We start from the raw sequence: 27,296 nt of genomic DNA on the forward strand, positions 1-27,296 counted from the left end.
GGATTAACATACAGACAAACCTGTAATCCTAAATCATCCTGATAACAGTGTAAACCCACAAACAAAGTGGTGACAAATTCAGTATCAGCTGAACTGATCCATATACAGATGCAGAAGTTAAAGGATTGACTCAGAAGACGTTATCTCACTACACAGGAGTGTGACTGTCTCATGAGTGTGCACGTGTGTGTACTTGTTACCTTTTTAGGACCTCTGAAGATCCTTTTCTGGGATATAAACTGACCTTGTTAGGACCAGAGGGGTATTCCAGAAAGCAGGTTCAACACACTCTGAGTCTATCCCTGAACTCTGAGTTGACTTACTCTGAGTCGGGAAACTCTGAGTATCCGGTTCCAGAACAGCTGATCTGAGTTAGTTCAATCAACTCTGAGTATGTTAACCTCGAGGTACGCGCGTGCACAACCACTGAAAAAAGCCATCATCAATGGAGCCCCGATACCACGAGTCACCATGACAACCGAGAAAAAAAAGATCAACATATTTCAGTGCGAAGGAGTTGGAGATCCTTATGCTGGGCTACGGAGAATATGAGCACATATTTCGCCGCGAATGCAACACAGCTGCAGCAGCGAAGGAGAGAGAGACCGCATGGGAGAAAATTGCTGCCCGAGTCAACGCGTAAGTTTGAACGTACTATTCCATTGACGTAACATTTAACCGTAAGATCATAACATAGTCTATAGTTATGAATATAAGTAGGAATGAAATCTGAGTTTTTCATTTAGGTGCAATCCAACAGGAGAAAGGAGGACTTGGAAGCAGCTCAAAATGAAACATAAAAACATCATTCAAAAAGGTAAGGCATATTTTGCTAGGCTATGATTGCACCTCACTTTGATTTATTTTTTTATTTTTAATTGACTAAGGCTATTAAACGTAACGTAAATATTAATTCAGATTGCAAACATTGAGTTCTGCTCAGCCAACAGAAAGAAGGCAGAGGCCCGAAAAACGGGTGGAGGGCCACCTCCACCACCTCTGTCAGAGGCTGAGGAGCTGGCTCTCAGCCAATACAGGGGTCGCCCTGTGGCTGAAGGCATCCCCGGGGGAAGCTCATCTGAGCCTGTCACCCCCAGGACACAAGTGCATACATCAGATGCAAGTATACACTTATGTATTTTTTTTAAATAAAACTTTTTATATATATATATATATATATATGAGGAGGAGACGACGACGCTGTCTGCTGCCACAGGGAGAGATCCGGAGGGGCCTACTGAAGTGTGTCTTAATATTATGTGTAGCTACTGGCACTGCTCTACCCATTCATATTCATTTACATTCTTGAGTGGAATTTGGAGTTTGACATGTACACTGAAGTGATGAGCATAGATAATGGACAAACTAGCACATTCTTGTCCTTCAACAGAACATGGCTGGGCATCACCAAGAGGAGGGTCCATCAACTTCTAGAGCACAGCTTGACACAGTGAGATTTTCAGTCAATACCATGTTAAATCTGTTTGTAGAACTGCAGGAATTAAATGTCGTCCATATGTTTCCCAGTTGCCGGTAAAAGAGTTGTACAGGGTGCACCTAATGAAAACCATTCAAAAAACCGAGAAAGAAATGGTGTACCTGGACCAGCAAATAAGAATAACAGACTTGTAAATTCTATTACTTGAACGCCAGTTGAGGTGGGTGCATTGTCATGGTGAAACAGGTGAATATGTGAAATATGTTAATAGTTGGAACTATATTACAAATCCTGACTGTTGCTTTTGTACTTTTAGAGAATAAAGAAGAACCAAATCACATGTGAATTTGTCTTTTAATTTTAATCAAAACGTCTAATCTGGGTCGGAAGATTCTCTCACGACGTAATGCATTTCTAATAAATACGGCTTCGATGTCGATTGGATTTCTAATGAATGGGCAATCCATGTCTAACTGCTTTCTTGTGTGGGAGAAGACAGGTAGAAACTCTGGGTTTCTTATAGTAAACCTGCCAGCGAGCAGGTTATGTTCACGGAGTAAGTTACCGCAGTAACAGACCCAGAGTTTAAGTTACCTCTCTTTCTGGAACGGATAACTCAGAGTTTCCCTCATCTCAGGGTTAACAAACTCAGAGTTCTCACATAACCCGCTTTCTGGAATACCCCTCAGTAGTCTTCATGAAGACCCAAACCTGGTCCTAATGACACAGAACCTTATTTCAGTTTACGTTTAGGACTAAGATTTGAAATGTGGTTAGGTTATGGTTAAGGTTAGGCAGTACTGTATGATGCTGTCAATACAGTGTCTGAAGAGGAATAGCTCTAGGAATAGTGTGTGTGTGTGTGTACCTGTATTTTCTGGCATGAACTCTGACCTTGTCAAGACCAGTTGTCCTCATGGAGACCAAATCCTGCTAATAATGAGGCCTAATGTGAGTTAGATAAAGAGAAGAGAAAGATAAAGAAAGTACTCATATATGATATTGTTGAGATTCTAATGTGACTCCTGTGAACCCTCCCGTTGTTGTTATTGTTTTGTTTGTTTGCTGCTGTATTGTGGGAACAATCACCATATAAACAGTTTAGTTGTCATCCACACTGCCACACCTTAGCTTCACTATGAAACATTATTTTCCATTTGTGTGTCTTTTGGCTGAGTTATGCATGACAATAAGCAGCACGTTGTCCTGGTAAAAGTAAGATTGCACAACATATGATCTAAGATAATGATCATTATATGTGGTTTTCTGATTAGTGTAATGCTTAATATGCTGTTATCGTCTAGATGATTTGTTTTCTTTGCATCACATTATTCAGCATGAAGTATGTGTTCACCTCAGACGCTACATTAATATCACCTGAGACAAATGAAGGAAAAAGGATTTTGTGAATGAAGCTGTCAGCTTTATTGTTTGTTGCCACACTACAGCAGAGAATCTAAATCATATTGAATATTACAGAGAAGAGAAACTACTATTTTACTACTGCTACTACTGTTACTCTGGTGATATGGGTTAAAGGAGACATATTATACCCTATTTCTCCAAGTTAAAATAGTTCCCCGGTGTCCTAATGAACATGTCTGTGACATGCTTTGGCCAAAACTGCCCTTTTCGGAATGCTTGGTTTTGTGCATGGTCCCTTTATATGCAAATGAGACACAGGCAAACACACACCTACTTCTTCCAGGGGGTTTCTGATTTGTCCTTTTTACATCGCTCACTCGCTCAGCTCCTGTTCCCTCCGCTCCATTCCTCTCCCCCTCCCTCCACTAGTTCTCTGACAATATCAACATGGCAGCGTGAGGGCCGTCACAGGAAGAGACGTCCGACACAAGGATCAAGCCGAACACTGCCGAGCTGTAAATCAGTTAAAAACACTTAGGGACAGCATCGCTGATCGCCAGCTGCATAAACTGCCGCTGTATGTGATTGTATCAGACTGAGTCTGTGCTCCGGTCATGGAGGACGTACTGAACAAATATTTTTAATTAGGACGTGTCAGAATGGTCAGTTATGAGCTCTATTTGACCTTTTCTTAAAAATGTGTGTGTTTGTACGTTGGTGAAATACGGTCGCTGACTAAATACGGCGACCACTGGCCGCAGTCTGATGTGAAGTGGTGCGAACACACAAACACACGTTTGCTGACTTTATCCGGCACATTAGCTTCATATATAAAATCCTCTGAGGCTGGAAGTTTGTGTAAAACACTGTGCTCCACTGTGCAGCCACCAACAGCACACTTGTCCCTCTGCGTTGACATAATAGCGCTCTTCCTCCCTCGGCTGCACTCTCACATTTTATATGGACAAGGTGGAGCTAAGGTGGAGCTCTCGAGGTAAACTTACTGGTGGGCGGTAACATTCGTGGTGAAATACGCATGCTGCCGTCATAAACGCAGGGAATTCAACATCGCAGGTTTTATCGCCTATACTTACACTAAGGGGGACCACGAACAAAGGACTGAGTATTCTTTTTCCACACTTTGGCGACTGGTAGGGCCTCCAGAGTCCCAAATATAAGTATTAAAATGATTAAAAAGTTGATTTTGCATAATATGTCCCCTTTAAAGGAGAGAGTCTCTTTCGTGACACAAATACTTATGTTGATTTAAGGCGAAAAATGGATGCTTTGTTAGATATGAGAAAATATTGCTGACATTATGTGTTCTATTACTTTGTTATGACAAATGTATTACCGCTCCCAACACTGCAAGTTCTGTTTACAACTGACAGTACATCTATTTTCAGGTGCAGTCGCATCAGATGTGCAGGGATTTATTTATTTATTTATGTTTGTGTTGCGTATCTTGTGTGACAGAGACAAATGCTAGAACTGTGTTGACATGTGCATCACACTTCTTTTCTCCTAACCAATAAAAGATTTTAGAGCCTTTGTGAGTTATCCACAACCTGACAAGAGCTCAAGTAACTGTTAGAGTCCCGATCCTTTTGTTATAGCATGTCACCATCTGCAAAAAGTCTATCCGTCAATCAACTGCACAGTGACATTGTCAGCACCCGCTGACGTCATTTGTAAAATAGGAAACTAACCCCTGCAGGGAGGAAGCATTCCTGTGCTGCTCATCAGGTTCATTATAGAACAGAAAGTAAACAGGTGAAACACTTCATGATAAACCTGATCTCCTCAGGGTTTTTTAATCATCTACCTGAGCCAAAAACAACAGGACATAGTTACCTCCTGTTACTGTATTTCTGCCCCCCTGGTTTGTGTTTCAGTCGCCCTGATGTAACAGTTGTTGGCTTGAAGCCTGATCTGGCTCCGCTTTGTGGAATCTTTCTCGACGTGAGTTTTGCCTCTCACAAAGTAAACGGGGAAATCCTCAAGTCACTTGTTCCGTGAATCAAAGAAAGAATACACTTGTAGAAATTTCCCTGAACAGAGATAGAAGACAACGTGATAGTGAATAAAGCAAGTGTATTCTCTTTAATGTTTGTATGTGCTCTATGATCGGCATGATGTTCATTTTGGAAGTTGTGATCCCATTTATGCTGCTCTCACATGTATGTCTCAGCTTCTCCCCTGCTATTTCCCTCTCATCATTTGATGGTTGCACTGTATCGATCTCCTCATCAACTCATCACCCACATCCAGCTGCCAACCGGCAACAAAAAGGCTACAAAAGTGAGTGATTATGCCGTGCCATCCAAATAGCAAACAGTCTACTAAAGAACTTTGTATACTGACTTTTCAGCCTGCTGGCAAACTACTCAGACTTTGCTCAGACTCCTGCTGTCTCATGAGTGTGTGTGAGTGTTTGTGTGCACGTGTGTGTACTTGTTACCTTTTTAGGACCTCTGAAGATCCTTTTCTGGGATATAAACTGACCTTGTAAGGACCAGCTGACCTGCTGGCAAACTACTCAGATTTTGCTCAGACTCCTGCTGAGCTGTTTCAATCCCTGCTTTCATTGATTAACAAATACATCCGCCTTCTGCTGTTTTATATATTTATTGTGTGAACAAAGAGAGCAAAATGGAACCAAGTCAAATTCCTTGTTTGTGTGCACAAATAAAGCTGATTCTGATATTGTCTGTTTGTTTTAGATGCAATTGAAAAAATAAATCCTGAGTCAGTCATGACTCCAATACCAATGCTTATGATGAGGTTCTGTGTTCTTACCTGTATTTTACTGCTGTGTCTTTTTGAAAGTGACCAAACAGCAACCACAGAGGTGGTCTGCTGAGACTTTTAAAGAAAGTGTGGAAGTTTCTGGTAGAAAAAGCTGCACACTGACTCCACAAGTCTTTTTTTTACTCAACGTTAAGGTCATTTCTTTCAAGATGAGATTATTGTTGGACAATTTTAAATACAAGATGAATTTGTTTCATATAATCTGTTTGAGTCTGCTCTCTGGCTCAACAGTAAAAGGTTGCATCATCTTGATGTGATTGGCTGAGCAAGTTGGAATGGTTACTAAGCTTCTCACGTGTTTACAGGAATAGTTCACAGGGAGATGTTAAACTGACCACAAATGTGCTGCTTTTCGCAGCTCACCCCTACCTCAGCAAACAAAATACACTACTTCCTGGCATTGAGGAACTTGTGACTCCGTGTCAACGTCAGTACTCCACCAGCAGCTCCCTGGGCAGATATCCACGGCATGTCTCATATTGGAAACTACACACACATGGGAGATTTTATGTCATGTCATGCTGCTGCTGTGTGTCAGGGTTTTTTCTCCCCAGTCTTCTTGTAACTGCCCGACCTCAACTGGAATATTCCAGAGGTCTGAGTTTGAGGAAGTTTGACCTTTTGAGCTTCCAGACACCAGTAACTGGCATTTATGATTAACTGAGATCATTTAAACCTGCAGTGAGTAACTCTTGGTGATTATTCTTCCCTGTCTTTGATTCATGTATGCCATCAAACTGTTGAAATGTTCATGCTTTCACACTCCTGTTCACAGACAACTCCCTTTGCTAGTGCAATGTTGCTTTTGCCTCCATCGGTCTTGACATAAAACAAATCACTTTCTTTGGTCAGAGCAACACACAAGATCTAAATTCCGCTATAATGAGAAACAGAGTCATGTGGAGCTGATAGGCTTAATCAGCATTGCGTGAACTCATTTGACAGTGAACAATCCAGGAATAATCATGTGATCTGATTCTGGGAGGCATGTGGGCAGAGCAATGGTAAAAGTGGGGTCATGCACCTCCCCCACCTCACTCCGTCACCTGCTGGACGCTGCCTGGTCCAGCACGTAGGCTGGTTCTCATGGCAACAAGCCAATGACGAGCCAGCACAACCAGTCAAAACCATCTTTGATCAGAATTATCACACAATAGTGACCCACATCACATGGTCACCGTGCTGTGTGTGTGTGTGTGTGTGTGTGTGTGTGTGTGTGTGTGTGTGTGTGTGGTGGTTTGGCAGGATCAGAGACAGTTACTGTAACAGGAAAACTCTGGAAGGCAGAGAAAATAAACACCATGTAAAATCGAACCAAAGGACTCGACAGTTTAAAAAAACACAGGATGCGTTTATTTTCTCCACTGAAGGTTGTGACATCATTTACGGTAAAGCTGGATAAAGCGGACAGTGAGTGAAAGAGGGGGAAGCTGTGACAGCTACAAAGGTCGACTCAGCCGGGAAAGAAACACATGAGCCTAAAACATTAAAGTGCTACTCTAATGTTTTACTGGGGAGGAGTGAGACCTTGCTTACGTCAGAGTGGAATTTAAAAAACTGTTTTGTCTGATTGTGACTCACCTTCAGAATAATAGACTTAATCCCTTTGGATTGTAACAAACTCACCATATTGTTCACAGTTATGATACAAATAGTTTAAGAGCATTTAAAAGTGGAGATCTAAATGAACATTTCATGATCTGCCTTTTAATGCTGGAATAAACAGCATTTTTGTTGTGGTAACAGGGACTGGACCCAAATGCAAGACACAGAACTGAGTAATGCAGTAAAAGTCAATATTTATTTGTGACACGGTGAATAAATGTGCAGGGGGAAGGGGTGCTGGACAATCCCACGTGGTTTTGTGAAGGTGGCAAGTGAGTAAGTGTCTTTGTTTGGAGTCTGCACGTGTAATGACAGACCCACGTCCAACAGGGAGGTTTGTTCAGGGGACAAAGAACTCACGGCTGGGACAGGAGACACAGACAGGGAGGCAATGTTGTGAGCTGGAGCACAAAGCAGGCAGGAACAACAGGGAGGTGAATGGAACAGCTGTCTTGGACCTGAGCAGAGGCAGACGAAAAAAAATTAGAGAGTTCTCAAAAAAACAACAACACTGGACAATCAAGCAATGAGTGGCTGGAAAACCAGAGGCTTTATGGAGTGGGTGGGTCTGATTGTGGAAATGACTTTCACCTGGTGCAGCCTGGAAGAGAGCGTTAGCCACGCCCTCACACAGAGCACACAGACAGGAGAGGAAGAAACAGGAGGAACAGACAGAGGAGAAGGAGGAGCTGCCATGACTAAAACGTGTCATTGTTATGTTAAAAATGACTGCAGGTAAGAGTAAGGTTGATTAAAAAAAAATATCACAATCCATGTTTATATTAATTACTCACTTCTACGTTATTCTCAGCATAACAACAGCTCTGAGGAGCAGTGATTTCCTACTGCTGCATCATGACACTGACCCAGCAGGAATAGTTAGGGACATGAAAATTGTCAACAGCTCTGATCAACCCTCCATCTGACCTCGTAACATCGTTGAGCAATTTCAGATATAAATAAAGATAATTTCAGAATAAAGGTAATTTCCTTTCCTTTCTTAGGCTTCCTGGTCACATGTGCATGTCCATAGTTCCACTCATACTACAAATGTAGTAATCCGTTGTATTACAAAATATTGTTTTACATGGAACATGCACATTGGTTCACACAAAGTCCACATGGTGCAGGCATGCTGTCAGTTCATATCTTAATTGATATGGGTGGATTATTATGGAAGACCATATTAAATCTCAGTGGATTGGCGGATGAATTTGCATTGAGTTGTTGAGACATTTTAGTCTGATTCACTAAATCAGATATTTGATGAACATGGTGGAACCCAACATGCCAGAAATGTGGCTGAGGTGGGAGGCAATGCATCATTGACATCAGTCACAATGTTTCTGTGGTTACACTTTAGAATTTTAACGTCAGCCCTTTCAAACTTCAATGACTGCCAACTGAAGAATCTGCACCTAAAATGTCAGAAAACAAAATGTCACATTCACCTGGGTGTCATGTTCACATGAGTGCATCTACTGCAGAGTCATTAGAGAAGGAAATGCTGATACTTTCCATTCACACTGCAAACAAAAGTCAAATGTACCAGTGGAAAAAAAGGTTGTCTGCATAATTCTGCATCACTTACACTGTTGCTCTGCAGACATATTAGAGTATCAGTGACACTGTAAAATCTGAGGAATCCTGTGTTGAAGCTGGAAACCCTGAGGTGATAGTTAGTAGTGTGTCATAGTGAGACTTAGTAGGTACTTGTGTGTAACACCCACTCAAAATTGTTCAAACCACAAAACCTAAAAAATGCAACAACTGTGAACAAAGTGATGTTGTACAATATCCAAAGTTTTGGTCAGACATGTAGTTCCGTTTAATTTTCATCTTAACTGTTATCTTGGCAGATTACCAACAGAAACTAATGAAACAAGCACGTACTAACGTTTAAAGAAGCACATACTCTCCTGATAATTTGGTTCCTGAGAAACAATGCAACGCCTACATAAATCCACCTTTACCCTAAAAACATACAGTATTTACACTCATGAGGTTTTAAACGTTTCTGATTCTATCAACACTTTCTGTACAGAATGAAATATCTAACATTATAACACTTTGGGAAAGAGTTTCATTTGTGACTTATCATCATTTTTAAAGTGACATTTTTCACAAGTATTTGAGTCAGAATTCTAACCAGTTGAGGAGGAGTTTGTGGTATGAAATGTGTAAGAGAGATCAAGAAGAAACTTTTCTTATAAAGTTGTGTTGCAAGGACATGGTTGCACCACACTGCATGTGTGTGTAATGTGTGACAGCTACGTTGCCGATCTCCTGCAAATCACACACCACTGTTGTAGGATGTTATAGGATTTTTCTTAAAAATAGATAAAATAATGTATTTATTTATATCATAAGAATGTTTTTTATAATCATGTTAAAAGCCTTGTTGACAATAAAAAACAGCAGCATGGTTCACTCACACGTCATGACCCTGAGATAAATGACGCACACAGACAACGTGGCTGCTCCAATCTGTTTACATGGAATGTTGTAGCTCAGTTGTTAATACCTGTGGCCAGCAGGGGGCGGCTCAACACACAAGAGAGACTGTTTTGGTTTGTCTGCAACTCTCTGCATCTACATATGTAACTGCTGTGTAGATTAAAACTACAACCCATAACTAACATTATCATCCTGCCTTTTCACCTGAGGGACAATGAGGTGCCTGAATGAAAAGAACAATGTAGCACAATGCAGTCTGCATGTCTACTTGTCTCACTCATGTCTCCCAACACCACCAATACTTTTTGAATTATCTCTGACAGAAAAGGTTTACTAATATCAGAAAGCACAATTAGGGAGCCACTCTTATACCAGAAACACTGTGTACTGTCCTGTACAGAGCCCTAGACATGACACGGGGGAAAAACTCTCATTTGTGGGCACAAATACACAATACTATTTAATGATATTGATATCATTCCAAAGATATTCTCAAAATATTGCATTGCAAGGAGTCATTATTACCAAAGTTAAGTAAGAAAGTAAGTTAGAAAGATATTCATTGATTCGAACTTCCGTAATCAATTACATTTAAACAAAACATTGTTGAAACACATGCAGGACATCATAGTGATGTGGAAAACAAGCTTTATCAAAAAGATCCATCTTCCATTCTGTGGCAGTGTTACTGTACACGCTAATACAATAATACACGGTGCCTATGTTCCAGTCTTACTGACGACGGCACATAGAGATAAATGAAGTACAATCCAGGTACTTTCCTTGAATACGACCTATAGGGACTTTTTAGCGCACAGTATTATTCAACTCAACTAGGCACAAGTGTTTGGGAGGTTAGGGTTAGGGACCACAGAAGGACTGAGGTTAGACAGCTAGGCAGTCAGTTACAGATATTGGCGTATAAAGTGATTAGTGTTGAGTGGTAAAGTTTATATGTGGGACTCAGGCCTGTGTCAGTCACACTAAGGTAATGCTTTAACCACTAAATGAACTGCAGGTGGAAGGCCGGGCGCAGGAGGAGTGGGCAGCACAATTACGGAATTATGTACCTATGGGTCGTAATTCCTCCATAAACAAGAGGACAGTCTCGTTTATATGCACGTCTGTTAAAAGAAGTCATATGTATCTGTGGTGTGCAGAAATGTTCAGTGACTAACACGTGATCCTGGGGACTGGATTGGCACTTTATTTTATTTTCATAGGTATGTGTGTGTAAGGAAGGTACTCTCCACTTCTTTCAGGAATGTCACCCAAGGTTCCTACTGCAGTGAAGTGTGTGATGTCAGGGTACTGACGTCCTCGTCCTGCAGCAGGTCTCGATGCTTCACATTCTTCCTGCTGAAGCTCACAGCAAAACAAAACAAGCACAGGTATGTTCCTGCTATTTTAAGCTCACAGAGGCCTCAGAAACTCTGCTGTGTTGGGACCGAAACCTGTCGAGACTGTGCAGCACTGTGACACTCAATATAAACAATGAGACACTTTCGTTCTCAGTCACTATGATCGGGATCTGTTTGCTAATGAAGTTTGTGAAGAATACAATCAAGTGTAATCCAAGCAGCCGAGTTATCTCGTCCAACACTCTACTCTAAATTATATATACATTTGGGAGAAGAATCTTCCTCCCAATAAAAATACTATTTGAGGAAATTCAGGAGTAATAGAATCAAATGTCACTGACATTTCACCACCAATAAAAGCATATATCCTTAAAATAATGAGACACTAACAGTCTCATATAAATTCTCACATTTATTTAGCTAATAATAGCATCCACTCAGATCCTATTTTTAGTCAACCCTGCTCAACACAAAGCATTCTTTCTTCTCAGGTGTCACAAACTCTCTGGGCGAAATGTGAGTTCAGGATTAGCTGTTGCCTGGAAGTAAAACAAGTTATTTGGAATCATGTTGACGCTTCAATTATTTCCAGTTACCAGTTTTAACCAGTGCAAACATTTCCACCTGTGGGACAGATGTGGGGATCCTCACTGAAGGGAAAATTCCAGTGAAAGAGCAGCGAAAAAGACAAAGTTGTCATGACTTCCCTGATGCATAGTTTAGAAGAAGTGCATGAGTCTTGTTCTCTCTCAGATCAATGGATTGATATTATGATTAGATATTATTATGGAATAACTGATCAATAACAAATGTAGGTTATAATTTAAATCAAAGGCTCTGATTTGTTTCACTTCTGCCCCTGACACAGTGGGTACTCGCTGGCAGAATGGGACACACTTCAATCACGTGTTGTTTATATATATAAACAACACGTGATTGAAGTGTGTCCCATTCTGCCAGCGAGTAGATGAGAATTGTTTATTGATAATTGCAGTCATATTAACTGATAATATCTATTTACTGAAATAAACAATTAGTCACATTTCTCATTAAATGCATATTGGAGGTGGTTTCAGGTTGTGTTAGAAAATATTGATATTTCACTTGAAATAAAATGGAGAAGTTTAGATTTTCTTTTTAATCACTATGTGTCCAAACAGGAAGTTGTGCAAATGAAAAAGGGAACAAATGAGCTGACACACACATGACAATGGGGGATATTTAGGCTCAGTTATGACATTATGGGATATTTATTATTGTTTGCTGTTATGGGTTTGGGTTGAGTCATTGAACATTAACATTTTTTTGGTCATCACTGATTGAGTGACAGCTTTTTCTGCTTTTTTGTTTCCATTTTGAACTCAAACTTAAAACTCATCATATTTGTACCTTAGTCAGAATCAGCATTTGTTTTGTTTGCCTGTTTTAATGCAAGACAGAAATCTTGAAATCATGTCAGGACAGTCCAAAAATGTTGTGAATTGACTTTACTGTAAGTCCTGCAGGAAGTCCACCATTTTGGATTGAATGCCAAATCGAAGGCGATTTTGATTTTTTTGAACAAACTTATCTTAGAGTTTTTGTGTGATCACCTTCAACCTTGGTGAGGTCGCTGTGGACAAGTTGAGGAGCTTATGCTGTTGAACGTTTTTTTAAAATGTCGCATGGTGTACGAGATAGGGGGTGGCAAAGTTGGCAAAAATTCTCAATTTTTTGCAACACACACAAAACTCTTATAACTTTGCGATGGAAGGTCCAATCAGAACCAAATTTGCGATGATCGATGATGGGCCAATGCTGAAGACGTCTTGTTTGAAAACATCACCTCCTGGTGGTGATAGAAAATAAACAAAGAAAACGTGTCTCTACGGTTTTGGGAATACATTTTACAGAGATTATTGTCTCCAATTCAAAATTGGTGAAAACACTCAAAACACATGGTAGATGATGAAAAAAACATATTGTTATATCTTTGCGAATCCTGGTCTGATCTGAACCAAATTGGGTAGGATTGATGATAGTCCAGCCCTGAAGACATCTATACGAATGACATCTATGACTTTTTCATGCTGCTCTAATAGGGATTGTTGGATCCACCTAAAACTTGATATGTGAGACCACAGACCCACCCTGAACAAAAGTCTGCAAAAGACGACCTCCCAACAGGAAGTGGAACGCCCGCAACAGGAAGTAAAATGTATCTTTGCCATACACTGACCAATCTGCACGAAAGATGACATGTGAGACAAGGGAACTTCCCTAAACATGTTTACCGCCACGCCCTTGACCCAACAGGAAGTCAGTCATTTTAAACAGAAAGTGCCCTCTAACTTTACTGTACATTGACCGATCTGCACGAAACTTGATATGTGAGACAAGCGAACTTCCCTGAACACATTTACAACCATAGATATATATAAAGGCTAGATGTCTTATGGCGTAGTGTCGAATGTCCGCAGAGGGTGGCCATCTTGCCACAGTCAGCTCGCTCACCCATACCTTGTGTGTGTATGTATTCATTGCACCTTTCTGTTCTGCTTAATGTTATTTGAAGCCCATGCTTAAAATTATTCATAAATATGCAATAACTACATCTCTCACGTTTATAACAAACCAAACCGTTTGAAAATCGGTAGAATATTGAGCAAGTTATGGTTATTTAAAAAGTCCATGTACCACTACAACACATGTTATGTGTTGTGTGGACGTTCGACACTCCGCTGTAAGACATCTACCCTTTATATATATCTATGTTTACAACCATGACCATGACCCAACAGGAAGTCAGCCATTTTAAACAGGAAGTTCCCTCTAACTTTGCTGTACATTGACTGATCTGCTCAAAACTTGGAACGGGAGACCAGGAACCCATTCTGATGCTGTTGTTGAACACGTCGCGGTGGCTCCACAACCTGACAAGCGCAGGGGTGGTGCTGAAAATAACTAGTACTGAAAATAACTAGTAGATTGCAGTACTAGTTAACCTTGTTCTCTTTCTCCCTAGTTTGTGTCTTTCCTTCCTTCTCTCTCTCTCTCTCTGTGTGTCCTCATCTTGCAGGATTATTATTATCATACATATCATCAGCATTATTATTATGCTATAATTAAAGTTGATATCTTAGTTGATACATAGTTGATATATTTTTTATCAACAATTCCTGCTGCTGCTTATATAAATGATATTGTATCTATGTATTCTATCAACACATCATCACTGACTCAAAACTGTCCTGTATAAACTTATAACATATACAACATATTGTTGTTACATATACAACAATTGTTGTGTATCTGCTCCTGGTCTCTCTCGCTCTTCTGTCTCTACCTCATCTTCCTCTTGTCCTTTCTCTCCCCCCCCTTCTGTCCCCCATGTTTCCTTTCACCCCAACCGGTCGAGGCAGACTGGACGAGGCTGCACATCTCTGAGCCTGGTTCTGTCAGAGATTTCTTCCTGTTAAAAGGGAGTTTTTTCTCTTCACTGATGCCTAGTGTTTGCTCATTGTGTGAATTGTTGGGTGCTCTCCACGATGTTGTCTGTGTACAGTACCTTGAAATAATGTATGTTATGATTTGGCTCTATGCAAATAAAATTGAATTGAATTGATAGTAAATGGTCTGTATTTATATAGTGCTTTTCTAGTCGATGACCATTCACTTACACTTTCATACAGCACATCTATGTGCAGCCCATTTTCTATCACTCATTTTTCATACCCATTCACACATCAGGAGCAACGTCGGCTTAAGTGTCTTGCTCAAGGACACATCGGCATGTAAATGGGTATCAAACCCATGGCCCTCGAGTTGAAAGACGACTCGCTGTATCACAGAGCTACCGTCACCCCAAATGGAGTGGATCTCCTGTCAATCTGACAGATGAGTAGACAGGCAGTCATTTCCTTTTAACATGGGTCCCCATGTAGCCCTGTCCCTGGATATCGCAGGGAGTTCTGTGTTGAGGTGAGAGGCAGAAGTTTTCTGCCGCTCTTGACTGTTTAAAGGCCTCGATGCCTTGGTGCCTCCACCTTTCCCTGTCAGCAGCTGTATCCACCCTGTATTGATTGTCAATTGTGTGGGATTGTGGATAGAGAATTTTCAAAATCTGATCTGAGAGCGAACTAGACATCTGCATCTCCTCGAGACTTTGACCAATGATAGGACCGGTCAGAGAGAGAAGGCAACTCTTATTGACTGTGCTACGTACAAATCCCTGCAGTGGAAAGACCAGCAATCCAGTATGGATATCAACTGCTTATGCTGCAAAGAAATGTAAAAAAAAGGGGTAAAAGAATCTAAAACAGAGTCAAAAAATAAACACAATTCAACTGTGTTTCAGACAGGAGAGATATGTTATGTCATCTATAACGTATAATATGTTATAGTAATATGTAATATACATTAGATGTGTCAGTGTTTACCTGAGGACAGAGAGCTTTTCATGCACAAAAATCAGACAAGCAATTGAAAGAGATTCCCTTGTGTTAAAAATGTTTCCTGTCAGAGTTTAACATTTCATAACACATCCTGTGATTTCAGAGTGAGGACACAGACAAAGTCCCCACCGAGTGTTCACTTTTTTAAAGTCTGTTTCTGCAGTTTTACAACATGAAAAAGTAAACATCCCCCTGTGAGAATCCATTGATGTATTCATGTTTTGTAACAGAAAGGCTGAACCCACAGTTAAATGACTGAGCACAACAATTTACAAAAAGGGAAAAGCAGCAAGGAAATGGACATGCCTGTTTTGTACATCTGTTTTCTAAGTTCAACAATTAATTTCAAAATATCTTGTCATAATACTAGGTACAATTAAATTGAAGCGACCATGTTTGTTTATTATTTTATATGTCAACAGAGACAGTGTTCAACCTCTTGGCTGCAGAGTGAGCTCTAAGTGCAGTACTCAAGTAAAACAGATAATCAATTTATCATTGGGTTGGTTTTTTTTTTATTATACAATTAATGAAACAATTTTTCCTTGTATTGTTTCTTGTGATCTTCCATACTCGAACATGTTCAGTCTGTGCTGTTGACAGTAAACTGAGCTGTTCCATGTGAACATCATGTGAAGGTGACACTATCAACACACACACACACACATACACACACAGTATATATGTATATTTATATATATATATATATATATATACATATAATATACATTTTACTTAACATATTCTTTAAATTTTACTTGAGTGTTGAAAGGTAATTCCTGACCATATTTTAACAATTTTGTAAATTGTAATAGTAAATTAAACTTTTAAATTTAAAGAGATTGAACCTCTGGCTGATTTTCTTGGTCATTCGTGGTCATGACTTCATCAAAGGTCTGGTGATTCAGCTTCTCTGCAGCAGCCTGATCACCAACCATCCATCAAGAACTATGAGCAATAAGGTGCGGTGGCGGTTGAGCTTTAGGGAGTGGTCTGCTCTGAAAGGGCGTTTCTGAAGTAAAAGAAAAAAAGAGAACACACACACAACCTGGAGTCGAAGGTATAAAATGTGAGTTCGCAGTCGTTTCCCTCATATCTGACTGGCACAGCTGCACACACAGGAGAACACACAAAGAGACAAACTTAAGAGAAAGCCACACTCAAGCGCTAGAAAATGTACACACGCTCCAACAGCGTCACCACGACGGTGCAACAAGAGAGATTCGCCTTCTCCCGGATGGCCACGCGCAGCACGGAGCCGGAGGTCTTCACATTTGAGCGGATCCCGGCTCAGGCCACCGCCATGCGCTCCTACGTGCCCATCCGGCCGAAAAAGCGCTGTACCAGGGTCATGTACCCCGCCAAAGTCCGCATGCATCTGCCCCCACCGGAGAAGAGCCAGGCCAAGCGCTGGCTGGTCATCCTGTGCCTGGTGGTGCTGTGGCAGATCTACACCGAGGAGGAGTGCGCCGACGGGACGTTGAGCAGCACCGACGCGACGGTTTTCCCATTCCAGTCCGCGGAAGAGCAGGCGAGGCAGCTCACACAAGCCAGTGTCAGCTCCGAGCTGCTGACAACCACACAAACCGAGGCATCTGTCGAACACACCATCCCCGGCACTGCCTGCCCCACGTCCGGCCAGGAGGTAGAGAGCAGCCGGCACTTCGAGCAGAGCGCCGGGAAAAGCTATGTGGTGGCTCTGCTGGTCTACCACAGGTTGGGCAGCGACAACTGAGCGTCCCGGGAATGGTCTCAACTACAAACCAGCAGGGATCAAAACTGAACCGAGCTGGTGTCGACCCTGAGCGGTGCCACCATGCATAACGCAGCCGGGAAGAGCGTTCCATGCGCCGGCTTCACCCTGCCAATGGGTGAAACCTGAGAACTGAGACACGGGGTTTCTGGAACACTTGAAAAGAAAGAAAGAAAGAAAGAAAGAAAGAAAGACTTGAACTCCTGAATTGAAACTTGAATTAAAGAAAACTTGAACTGTCACTGCACTAACAAGCCTGAGGACAAAGTGATGTCACTCATATAGGCTTGAAACTGACGATGTCTATAGCCTACTGTTAATGTGTCATTTAGTTATTTATTCTGTTATTTGCTATTTATTTAATAATAATATTTTTTAATAAAAGAAATGTGTAAAAGAAATTCCTGTTTCTGTCATCTGTTTTCTTGGGTATTTTACATCTCATACATGTTATGAAACTAAACACAATCATCATTTTAAAAAAGTTAAAAAAAAGAAAATTGATCATAAAATGCAAATTATACTGTTTTAATATATATTTTTAAATGAATTAAACACACTTTGATTTTAAAAGTTAAAAAATAAATCTGTTTTCTGCAGTTATAAAAATTATTGGAGGATAATGTGAGATTTGTGCAGACTCGCAGAAAAACCTTCTGCAGAAACACTTAATTTTCCCCATTTTTCACTGTTTAGTGAATGCAGTAAAATGCTGAGTCATGATGCCTCATCTTTACATTACATTACAGCTTCATCCCATGATGAGCAACAGCTGAGCTCTGCTTCTCTAATGACTAAAAGTGTCAGACAGTTTGTAAAGGAACATATTCACTGTAACCTCATCGTGTTTCAATGATGTCATGGTGACTGAGGTCTACCGTTGCCTCTGGGCCTCTGGGGAAGCCTGTTGATGTTGATGTTGGAGGTTGCCATGTCACCATGTTGCCATCATTTAATACATATACAGCTGAACAGGTGTGCAAGTCACGTGTGAAGGTGGTGGTGGTGGGGGTGGGGTACTGGGTGTGAAACTGTGTGTCTCACTACCTCTCTTTTTTTTGTAGTGACACTGAAACAAAACTAATATTTTCTAGCCTTTTGTTAGAACAGTCACACGTGGCTGCTGAAACTGATCTGATTTCTGCTCATAAAACTCTGGAATTTGATCTGACCATATCGTCTTTTCTAGGAGATAGGAAGGAAGATATGGAATAAACCAAAAGAGTTTGGTTGATGCGAGGTATGTTTGTCCAAAATATTCTTAATTATTAGGGGGGAAGCCATATTCAGAAACGTCTCTACTGTTTCAGGGACTACACCTCAGGGGAGCAAATCGAGTTTGCTTCTTCTAAGCAGAATCTCCATTCCTAAATTTCTTAATATGTTGTATGTTGCCAGCTCCCTGTCCACTGTTATAGACACAAGACATTTTCAGACTTAATAAACCCTCTCTTTATTCCCCAACTACCAGATCAGACACTTATTACAGAGCCAATTTTCAGAATTTCAAAATCAACCTCACCCTGAAACTGACTCCATTCTCTGTCTGAACCACAATACAAAGAGCTTTACCATGACTTTATATACAAATAATCTTCAAATGGTCTGGGAGCAGGATTTAGGGATGGATCTGTTGAGCAGAACGTGAAAGACTTTCCTAGGACTAGATCTTTATGTATTTTAAGGAACATATTATAACTTGTGTGTGTTTATCCTCGACATCTTTAATATATAATGATAAAAAAATATATTTTTGTATCTTATTTACATAAACAATATAACATTAGTTCTGGTTGTTTACAGAGGTGGTTTAGTTTTTGATCGCTGCTCTGGACAAAGCTGGAGTTTGTGGCCTGTGGTTGTCTGTTTTTTCCTGTGTAGTTGTGTTGTTGTACTCTGTGTTGGTCCAGTGAAGGTCACGTTCACACAGATTACTCATTCTACTCACAACTTACTCTCTCTACAATCTATTTTTGACATATTTAAAGCCGCAGCTGATAACACACACACACATGGCTGTGGCATGTCTGGTATCAAGTTCAGGTCAGTTCACCATCGGAATCTTCAGGAATGAGCTAATGTTGCCTTTTCCAGGATTTTACAATACTCACTGGCCACTTTATTAGGTACACTTGTTACAACTCTTAGTCAGCCGATCATGTTGCAGCAACTTGATGCATTAGGCCTGACATGGTGAAGACATCCTGCTGAAGTTCAAACCACCAAACAAAATGAGAGTGAAATATAATTTAAGAGACTTTAAACATGGTTGTTGGTTTTAGACAGGCTGGTCTGAGTATTTCAGAAATTGCTGATCTACTGTGATTTTCACACACAATCACCTCTAGGGTTCATAGAGAACAGCAGTTCTCTGGATGAAAATGCAGGTAAGAAGAGAATGATAACACCAATAAACACTCGTGACAACCAAAGGATGATGATCATCTCTGAGCGCACATCCTGTCAAACCTTAAAGCACTTGAGATACTGTAATTGGTTGTTATATAATCAGATTTGATGCTCCAGACCTTTGCACAATGATTCATTAATGATAAACAACACAATCTATTGTCAGTAAATGGGTCAGAACTTGTGTTGTGGTCCATTACACACAACATGAAACAACAGCATGACATCATCATGACCCCACATATTGTTCATGAAGCTGCAGAATGTGGAGTTGTTGTTGTTGTTGTTTCATTGACTGTGAATTGTCTAACAAATACGCTCTATCAGTTGTGGTTGAACCACACACACACACACACACACACACACACACACACATATCAGGGTTGCAATAGTGTAATATGACAGCTAGAGGTGAGGTCATCAACCAAGTAATCAGGAACTGTGCTCACTCACACACACACACTCACACACACACACACCCTTAGAGCAGAAACCACAGTGGAAACTCTCCACTTGCGTGACAAATCTTCATATACAAGAAGCTGTTGCTCCAAACACACTTCACCGTCATTACCTCAACAGTGTAAACATGCTCTCTCTCTCTCTGTCTCTGTCTCTGTCTCTGTCTCTCTCTCTCTCAATCACACACACGCATACAAACATACAAATAACAGACATAAAGAAATGTATATCCTGGATAAAGAGATCAAGATAGGCGACACATGTATGTCATGCTTTAAGCACAGTATATCATTTCTGCCACTAGAAGACTGTTAATCAGAACAGTAACAAAATACCTACAGTAGTTCCATGACGTCAGAAGTCAGTGAGGCATCATTGAAATGGTTTTCTGTTGTCTCCTTTAGTTGCCCTGCAAGCTTATGCAGCAGAACATGCAGCAGACGGCATTGAGGAGTTGGGACTCTTTAGTGACAAATACACACAATAATATGAAAAACACCCTGGCCAAATATGTCCTTCCTCACACTCACACTGTTTCATAGGGGGTTTGCTCCAGAAGTTGTAGCTGAGCTGAGTGGATGACAGTCCATTACCTCAAATTGACATTAAGGTCAAATAAATAAATATTCAACAAAATACTTAAATGAATGCTGAGATTTTACATGTTTTATCTGTAACTGTGAGCTAACACCTACAAACTTAATTAACAATGCAAGTTAAAGTCACCTGCTTTGGAGTGGGGAGTGTGTAGTTTACTAGTTAACACAAACTGTCTTATGCAGAGTCTACAGCAGAAATAGGAAGCACTGTCAGTACCTCATACAACAACTCAAAGTATTCCTTTGAAGCTGGAGTCAGCAGTGTTATTGTTTTACTTATGTCTTGTCCCTCCTCTCCATCACATCATTAACATCTTCATTGTCTGGATCAGACATTTAATTATACAGCTTTAGCACAGGGGTGGAGTGGCTCAGTGGTTAAGTCCGGTACTCTGTGTGCAGAAGACGTCGTGGTCACAATGATCGCAAGTTCGACTCCACCCCTGGCTAATTGTACTTCCATTGTAAGTCGTCTGCTAAATGTAATGTAATGTAGCACTACTTGACTCAGACATGTTGTTTTCCATTACTATAGTACCTCTTCATGTGGGCATGGGTGTCATAGCATGTTGTCATATATGCGACACAAACTAGTGACAAGCAATTAGATCCATTAGAAGCCTAACACCAGTGTTGTTTTTGTCAACGATGACGAAATTGTTTTGTTGTCGCCCCTTTTTTTCATGACAATAACGAGACGGTGACGAGATGAAGTCTCAAGTTTGACGACGAAAACATGACGAGACATGTTTGAGTTTTTCGTTGATGAGACGTAAATGACGAGAATGGACGTAAATGTCAGTGTGTAGTTTGTCAGACGTTCAAAGTGCACGACATTTCTGCTTATTGTGCACATAATCTGTCAATCAAAACCTAAAAATGACTTGGTCCGTGTTTCGCCCTGTTGACGCGACGCGGTTGGGGCGCACTGAGGACAGTCTGCTCCTATCGACAGTCGCGCCGGGGGCAGGCGGGCGGGAGAAGCCGCAGCGAGTGCACATGTCACTCTTCACTGATGAGTGAAGAGAAAAACTCACTTTTAACAGGAAGAAATCTCTGACAGAACCAGACTGAAAGTGTGGATCAAATGCTACTGCCCCAGCCTGATGTGGCCCCGAAAGTATCTCCCCATTGCATCAGTTCGGCAGCCCCTAGCTCATATTCTCCGTGTCCTAGGCTGATGTCCACTCCCCTCATGCCCGGGTGGGCTCCTCCCCCTCACTCCTTGATTGTTCTCCTTTTGAAGCTTCCATGTTTCCATGTGCCTTTGCCCAGTCCTTTTTGCTCCATGCATTTTGTGATCACCAGCTCCAGTATTTTAGTCCCTCTGGTTCCTCTGTGTTTCTGTTCCTTGTTCCGCAATGCCCCAGCCTTCCTGTATGTGTAAGTCTGGTTAGTCTTATTGACAAGTCTTTTTTTGTTTCAATTTGTTTATTGGTTGTCCATTTATTTATATAATTTAACCTTTATTTAACCAGATAAAAGACCAATTGAGATCAAGACCTCTTTCACAAGGGTGACCTGGCCAAGAAAGGCAACATCACACATCATAGTTAATAAAAACAGGGAGATAACAGTTACAAAACAAACACTAAAATATAAAAGTGCAAGTAAATAGACAAATAAAGTGCACAAGTTATGGTTGCAGTAACAATTTAAGAGCAAAGGCACTGTTCAATGGATTCCTGTTCTCTGTCTTTTAAGATAGAGCGGAAAGCTCCCAGTGAAATAAAAATGTTAGTTCAGTTCGGAGGGTATTCCAAGCAGAGGGGGCAGAGAAACTGAAAGCTTTTTTTTCCCTTTTCGGCCCGAACACGGGGAGCAGACAGCTACAAAATGTAATTGGATAATGGATAAGGCATAATGGCTTTTGGTTTTCTGAAAAAAGTGCATAAATAAAAAAAAACAGAGTCATCCAGTGTGTGTAGCGTCTTACATTCAGGGAGGGCATGGAAGCTTTAGAATACAATTTGCAGTGGTGGATGAGGCGACTACAACCAGTGATAAACCTCAGTGCACAGTGGTAGACCGGAGTCAAGGACTGTCGGCAGCTGGTTGAAGCACACATTTACACAACATCGCCATAATCAAGTAGAGGTAAAAGAAGTAGTCGATATCAGAAGCTTCCTAGCTCTGTAAAGGAAAACGACTTTCACCCTTAATTTAGAAACCAAATTTCTAACATGCGCTTTGAATGAAACCTCTCCAATAATTAATATAATAATCAATAATTAATCCCAGGTACTTGTAACTGGTGACCAGCTCAAGAGCTTTGCCATTGGTAAAGCCATGGGTAAATTATTCCTTAGATATTCTCCAACGGAACAGATGAATTTGAAAGTAGCATTACTTTAGATTTTTCAGCATTTAAAACCAATTTCAATTTCTCTGAATCTGAATCAAAGGCAGACTGCAAAAATTTGAATGCTTGTGCAATCGAGTGTGAACAACAGTAAATTACGGAATCATCAGCATAAAATGGTATGAGGCATGTGTCATGTGTTTGCACACAGATCGTTAATGTAAATTGTAAACAAGATAGGTCCTAGGACTGAGCCTTGAGGTACACCTTTTGTGACCTGAAGGAAGTTGGAACTAACTCCAGCCATCAGAACACATTGCATCCTATTTGCCAAATAATCTTTAAACCATGTGGCAGCTTGTGTGGCGATGCCGTTTTTGATAAGAATATCTTGCAAGAGACTGATCCACTATGTCAAATGCCTTGGACAGGTCAATGAACAGGGCATCGCAAAACCTTTTTGAGTCCAGTGCCTCAAACACATCATTTAAAACGTTTATGGCAGCAGTGGCAGTGCAGTGCTGCTTCCTAAAACCTTATGAAGAGAGTTTAGAATGTTGTTGGATTCTGAAAATCCCTTCACTTGATCGTAAACCATCTGATTGGATCCTCTGTGGGCCTTCAGAGATAATGTAACTGCTCACAAAGATACACAGAGCCGTCTTGTTTCCACTGCACCTCAGGTATCTTTTGTAGTTCTGAATATTTGCTTTATCTGTAATCACATGTGTGGGCCCATCAGTTGCTCCTCTTCTTTGCCTCTCCAGGATCTTCATTGACTGTGGGTTGTCATAGCTGTCAAAGACTATAACGACACATTTAATCTCTTGCTTCTTCAGAAGAGACATGAAAAGGCTGAATCAGGAAGACTTTGGAGCAGAGCCATGCCATCAATGATATAGGCTGATTTTGCTGTGATCTCAGGCAGCTCTTGTGCCACCTCCACTACAGACTCCAGTTTCTTTGCTAGGTCAGCTTTTGTGGTTTTCCTCATCTCTCCATCATCATAGAAGAGAGAGAGTGGGATGGAAGCCAACTTGTGAGACATTACATTTTCCAAGGTCCCCTCTTTTTGTTTTGAAATGGCCAGGAATCTCCTGAAGAGCATCCATTTGAAGCTTTGTAGATTTGCTGGTTGCAATTCATTCATTTTCTTTTGTTGAAAAGATTGAAATTTCATCATTTGGTGATGGTTTCTTCTTTCTTTTATATTTTGTTCATTACCCTATTTCAGTGTTGTAATCTAACGAAGTACCGATACTTTGTTACTGTACTTAAGTAGAATTTTCACATATCTGTACTTTACTTTATTATTTATATTTCTGACAACTTTTACTTTTACTCCACTACATTTCCTAAAGAAAATGTGTACTTTTACTAATGCCTGTTTGTTGTCGCTAGTTGTTTTTAGTGGCACCAGCCGTTAGCCACTCAGCTGTTAGCCACGGATTTCAGCTCCAAGTGGACTTAAAACACACCCGCGGCTCGTTGTTTACCGTGTCCGACACCAAGGCTCTGGTCTCCGGGTTTCTGTTGTACACTCCAGACACCGGGAGACTCTAAAAGCTCCACAAACTCCAAAAGCTTCAAAAATACAAGCAGACACAGGGAGATAGAGAGAGAGCTTGTCACCATTCATTCAAATGTTGTTTGAAGTTGTTCGCCTGTACCTATTATGCTTTTATTGTTAAGAAGCCACAATAAATGTCAAAATTGTAATTGCTCACTTTGTATAATACTTTCATGTAATACTTTCACTTTTACTTCTAATACTTAACTACATTTTATATCAGAAAATAACTTTTGATACTACAATAAATGTCAGATACTTTAAGACTTTTACTCAAGTAATATTCTAAAAGGTGACTTTAACTTCTACCAAAGTAATTTTCTGATAAGATACTTGTACTTTTACTCAAGTCCCACTTTCAAGTACTTTATATAAGACTGCCCTATTGACTTCAGAGGGTGATATGGATTGCATATACCAAATTAATACTAAACAATAAATATATCTCTTTCTGGAAGGGCTAGATTATGGTAAATGAAAAGGATATTGTCTTCCTTTTGATTTTGTTCAATGAAAAGTTTTAGATTAGTTTAGAGGTCAACAGTACATAATAAAAACAAATTATCAACATAAATTCAGGTGATCCATGTGCACCAGGTACCTGACTACTCTCACACAAAAAGTGGATCAGCTTCCTTTGGAAAACTAGACTGTGCAATAACCCTTTCAACCCCAGAATCATCACTTGTTCAGTTGATTTCACAAATGTCCCACAGAAATAAGTTCCACAACAATGCATTTATTGAATAGGTGACCCTGAAGATTAAAAAAACAAAAACATTGCTGTTTTGTTCTAACTTGAGGGCCCTTCCTGCTACAATTTCCGCCTACACTAAAGTCATGTTTGCAGGACTATATTCTAATATTTCTTTGGAGAAATTACATTTTAAATATGTGGTGTTGTTGAATAGTTACTTGGGTCAAACCACAGCAAATTTAATGCAAATTTGAGTGAGCATTATGAAATTATGGGCTTTTTTGTTACTTCACCCCTATCCAGACTGGCCTAATTTGGCTCTTTTTCACATATTAAGGAGGTCTAAAGAATAGCCCAAAAAAACCTTATTTCCCACAAAATAAAGTTCCACAACTGTCCATTTCATTAATGGGACACATATGGGATGTTAAAAAAACATGCTTGTATTTTGTTCTAACTCGGGGTACCTCGAAATCTGAGGGCCCCTCCTGCTAGACTAACTTGAGGACCACCTCTTTGACCCCTCATTGGACTTGGAGTGTTATGAAGTTGCCACTGTGGTCTATTTTGTTGTTTCATAAAGGTAAGAAGGTGACTTTTACATGTTATTAGGCTATTGTGTTATATGTTGTGTGCCGTCATACCTTTTCATATTTTCTCAAAAAGAGAAAAAATAATTTGTTGTTGCAATCTACCTATAATTGTGGGGCTGCTGTGTACTGGAATGTATAATTAACAGTGAAGTCGCTCTCTCTAATCTATTACCGTCTATGGGTGTGCACCGTCTCATTTCACATTTTAATTCAATTATTGTTGTCGCAGTCTACGTGATACAATTTTGAAAGTAGGTGTGAGATTGTGGGTGTGTGTGTGCGTTATTTATATAGCTCAACCTCAGTCTGACATTAATTTTTTATTAGAGACCTCCACAAAGTACAGATTATAACTTGTACCCTGACAAAATGAATGGACAAAGAACAAATAACCCTGAAATAAGGACAAAGCAACATTTAATAATAACATAACAAGCAAAAAAGACCAAATGTTCAAATTTCAAACAAGCAAATGAATGGCAAAACCAATAAAAGAGCCAACAAATAACCAAACAACCACATGGACAAACAAACAAATATAAAGCTAAGCAGATATCTTTTACAGTCTAACTACAGTAAAGTTACACATTGCTGTAGTTAGGGAAGTAAGTGAGTACAAGACACTGATGTTAGGAACGGTGAATACACTGCTTGGACCCAAATGCACGAGACAGGAGGCACGATGAATGATTCATGAGTATTTATTTTCCCCTTGAGAAAAACAGGCAAATCAAAATAACTTCTTAGAAGGAAAAACTAAACTAGACTGACAAAAACAAAATCACTTCTTAACAGAAGGAGAAAAAACAAGACAAGACTCGCCTCAGCTAAACAGCAAAGGCAAAACAAACTGGGACTGACGTGTTCTCTGAAAGCATAAATGACACAGTGGCAAAAGACAAAGGAACTGGGGACACTATATAGGGGAGAGGGAATCAAGGGCAGGTGCGAGTGATTACTTAATTCAAGATTCAAGATTCAAGAGGTTTAGTGTCATATGTTCAGTTAAGACAGACGTCACACTGCACAATGAAATTCTTACTTTGCACATCTCCCTGGTCACACAAAAAAAGAGAGAAAAATTAAATTAAAAAAAATATATATATAACTTAACAAGTTAAAAATGACAAAAAAAACTAAATTAAAATTAAAATGAAAAATTTAATCTTAGAACAGATCCAAGGACAATATTGCACAATTGATTCTAGGAAGAAATGATAACAAGTATTGACAGTACAGAGAGTAGCAGCAGTGTTTGTATGTTAATCAGTTCGGGGGGGGGGGGGGGGGGGTGTATGTAGATCAGTTCAGGATAAGGATCACCAGGTGAAGTGCATCAGGGAATTAGGGGAGATGTGTCTGAGGAAACTACGAGACAGGAACACATGACATTTACCAAAATAAAAGGGGAAGTGAAAATCAAACCCACACCAAAAGTGAC

At 40.2% G+C, this 27,296-nt stretch overlaps 1 protein-coding gene across 1 annotated transcript; it reads left to right on the forward strand.

The window, feature by feature from the left end:
- The first annotated feature begins 16,443 nt into the window (after positions 1 to 16,443).
- Positions 16,444 to 17,624, forward strand: ier3 (immediate early response 3). The gene has a single exon (XM_058636508.1). The coding sequence runs from the start codon at positions 16,645 to 16,647 to the stop codon at positions 17,203 to 17,205; it is 561 nt and encodes a 186-aa protein (XP_058492491.1). The 5' UTR covers positions 16,444 to 16,644; the 3' UTR covers positions 17,206 to 17,624.
- The last annotated feature ends 9,672 nt before the right edge of the window (positions 17,625 to 27,296 follow it).

Source organism: Solea solea, chromosome 8, assembly GCF_958295425.1.
Source record: "Solea solea chromosome 8, fSolSol10.1, whole genome shotgun sequence".
NCBI classification, from domain to species: Eukaryota; Metazoa; Chordata; class Actinopteri; order Pleuronectiformes; family Soleidae; genus Solea; species Solea solea.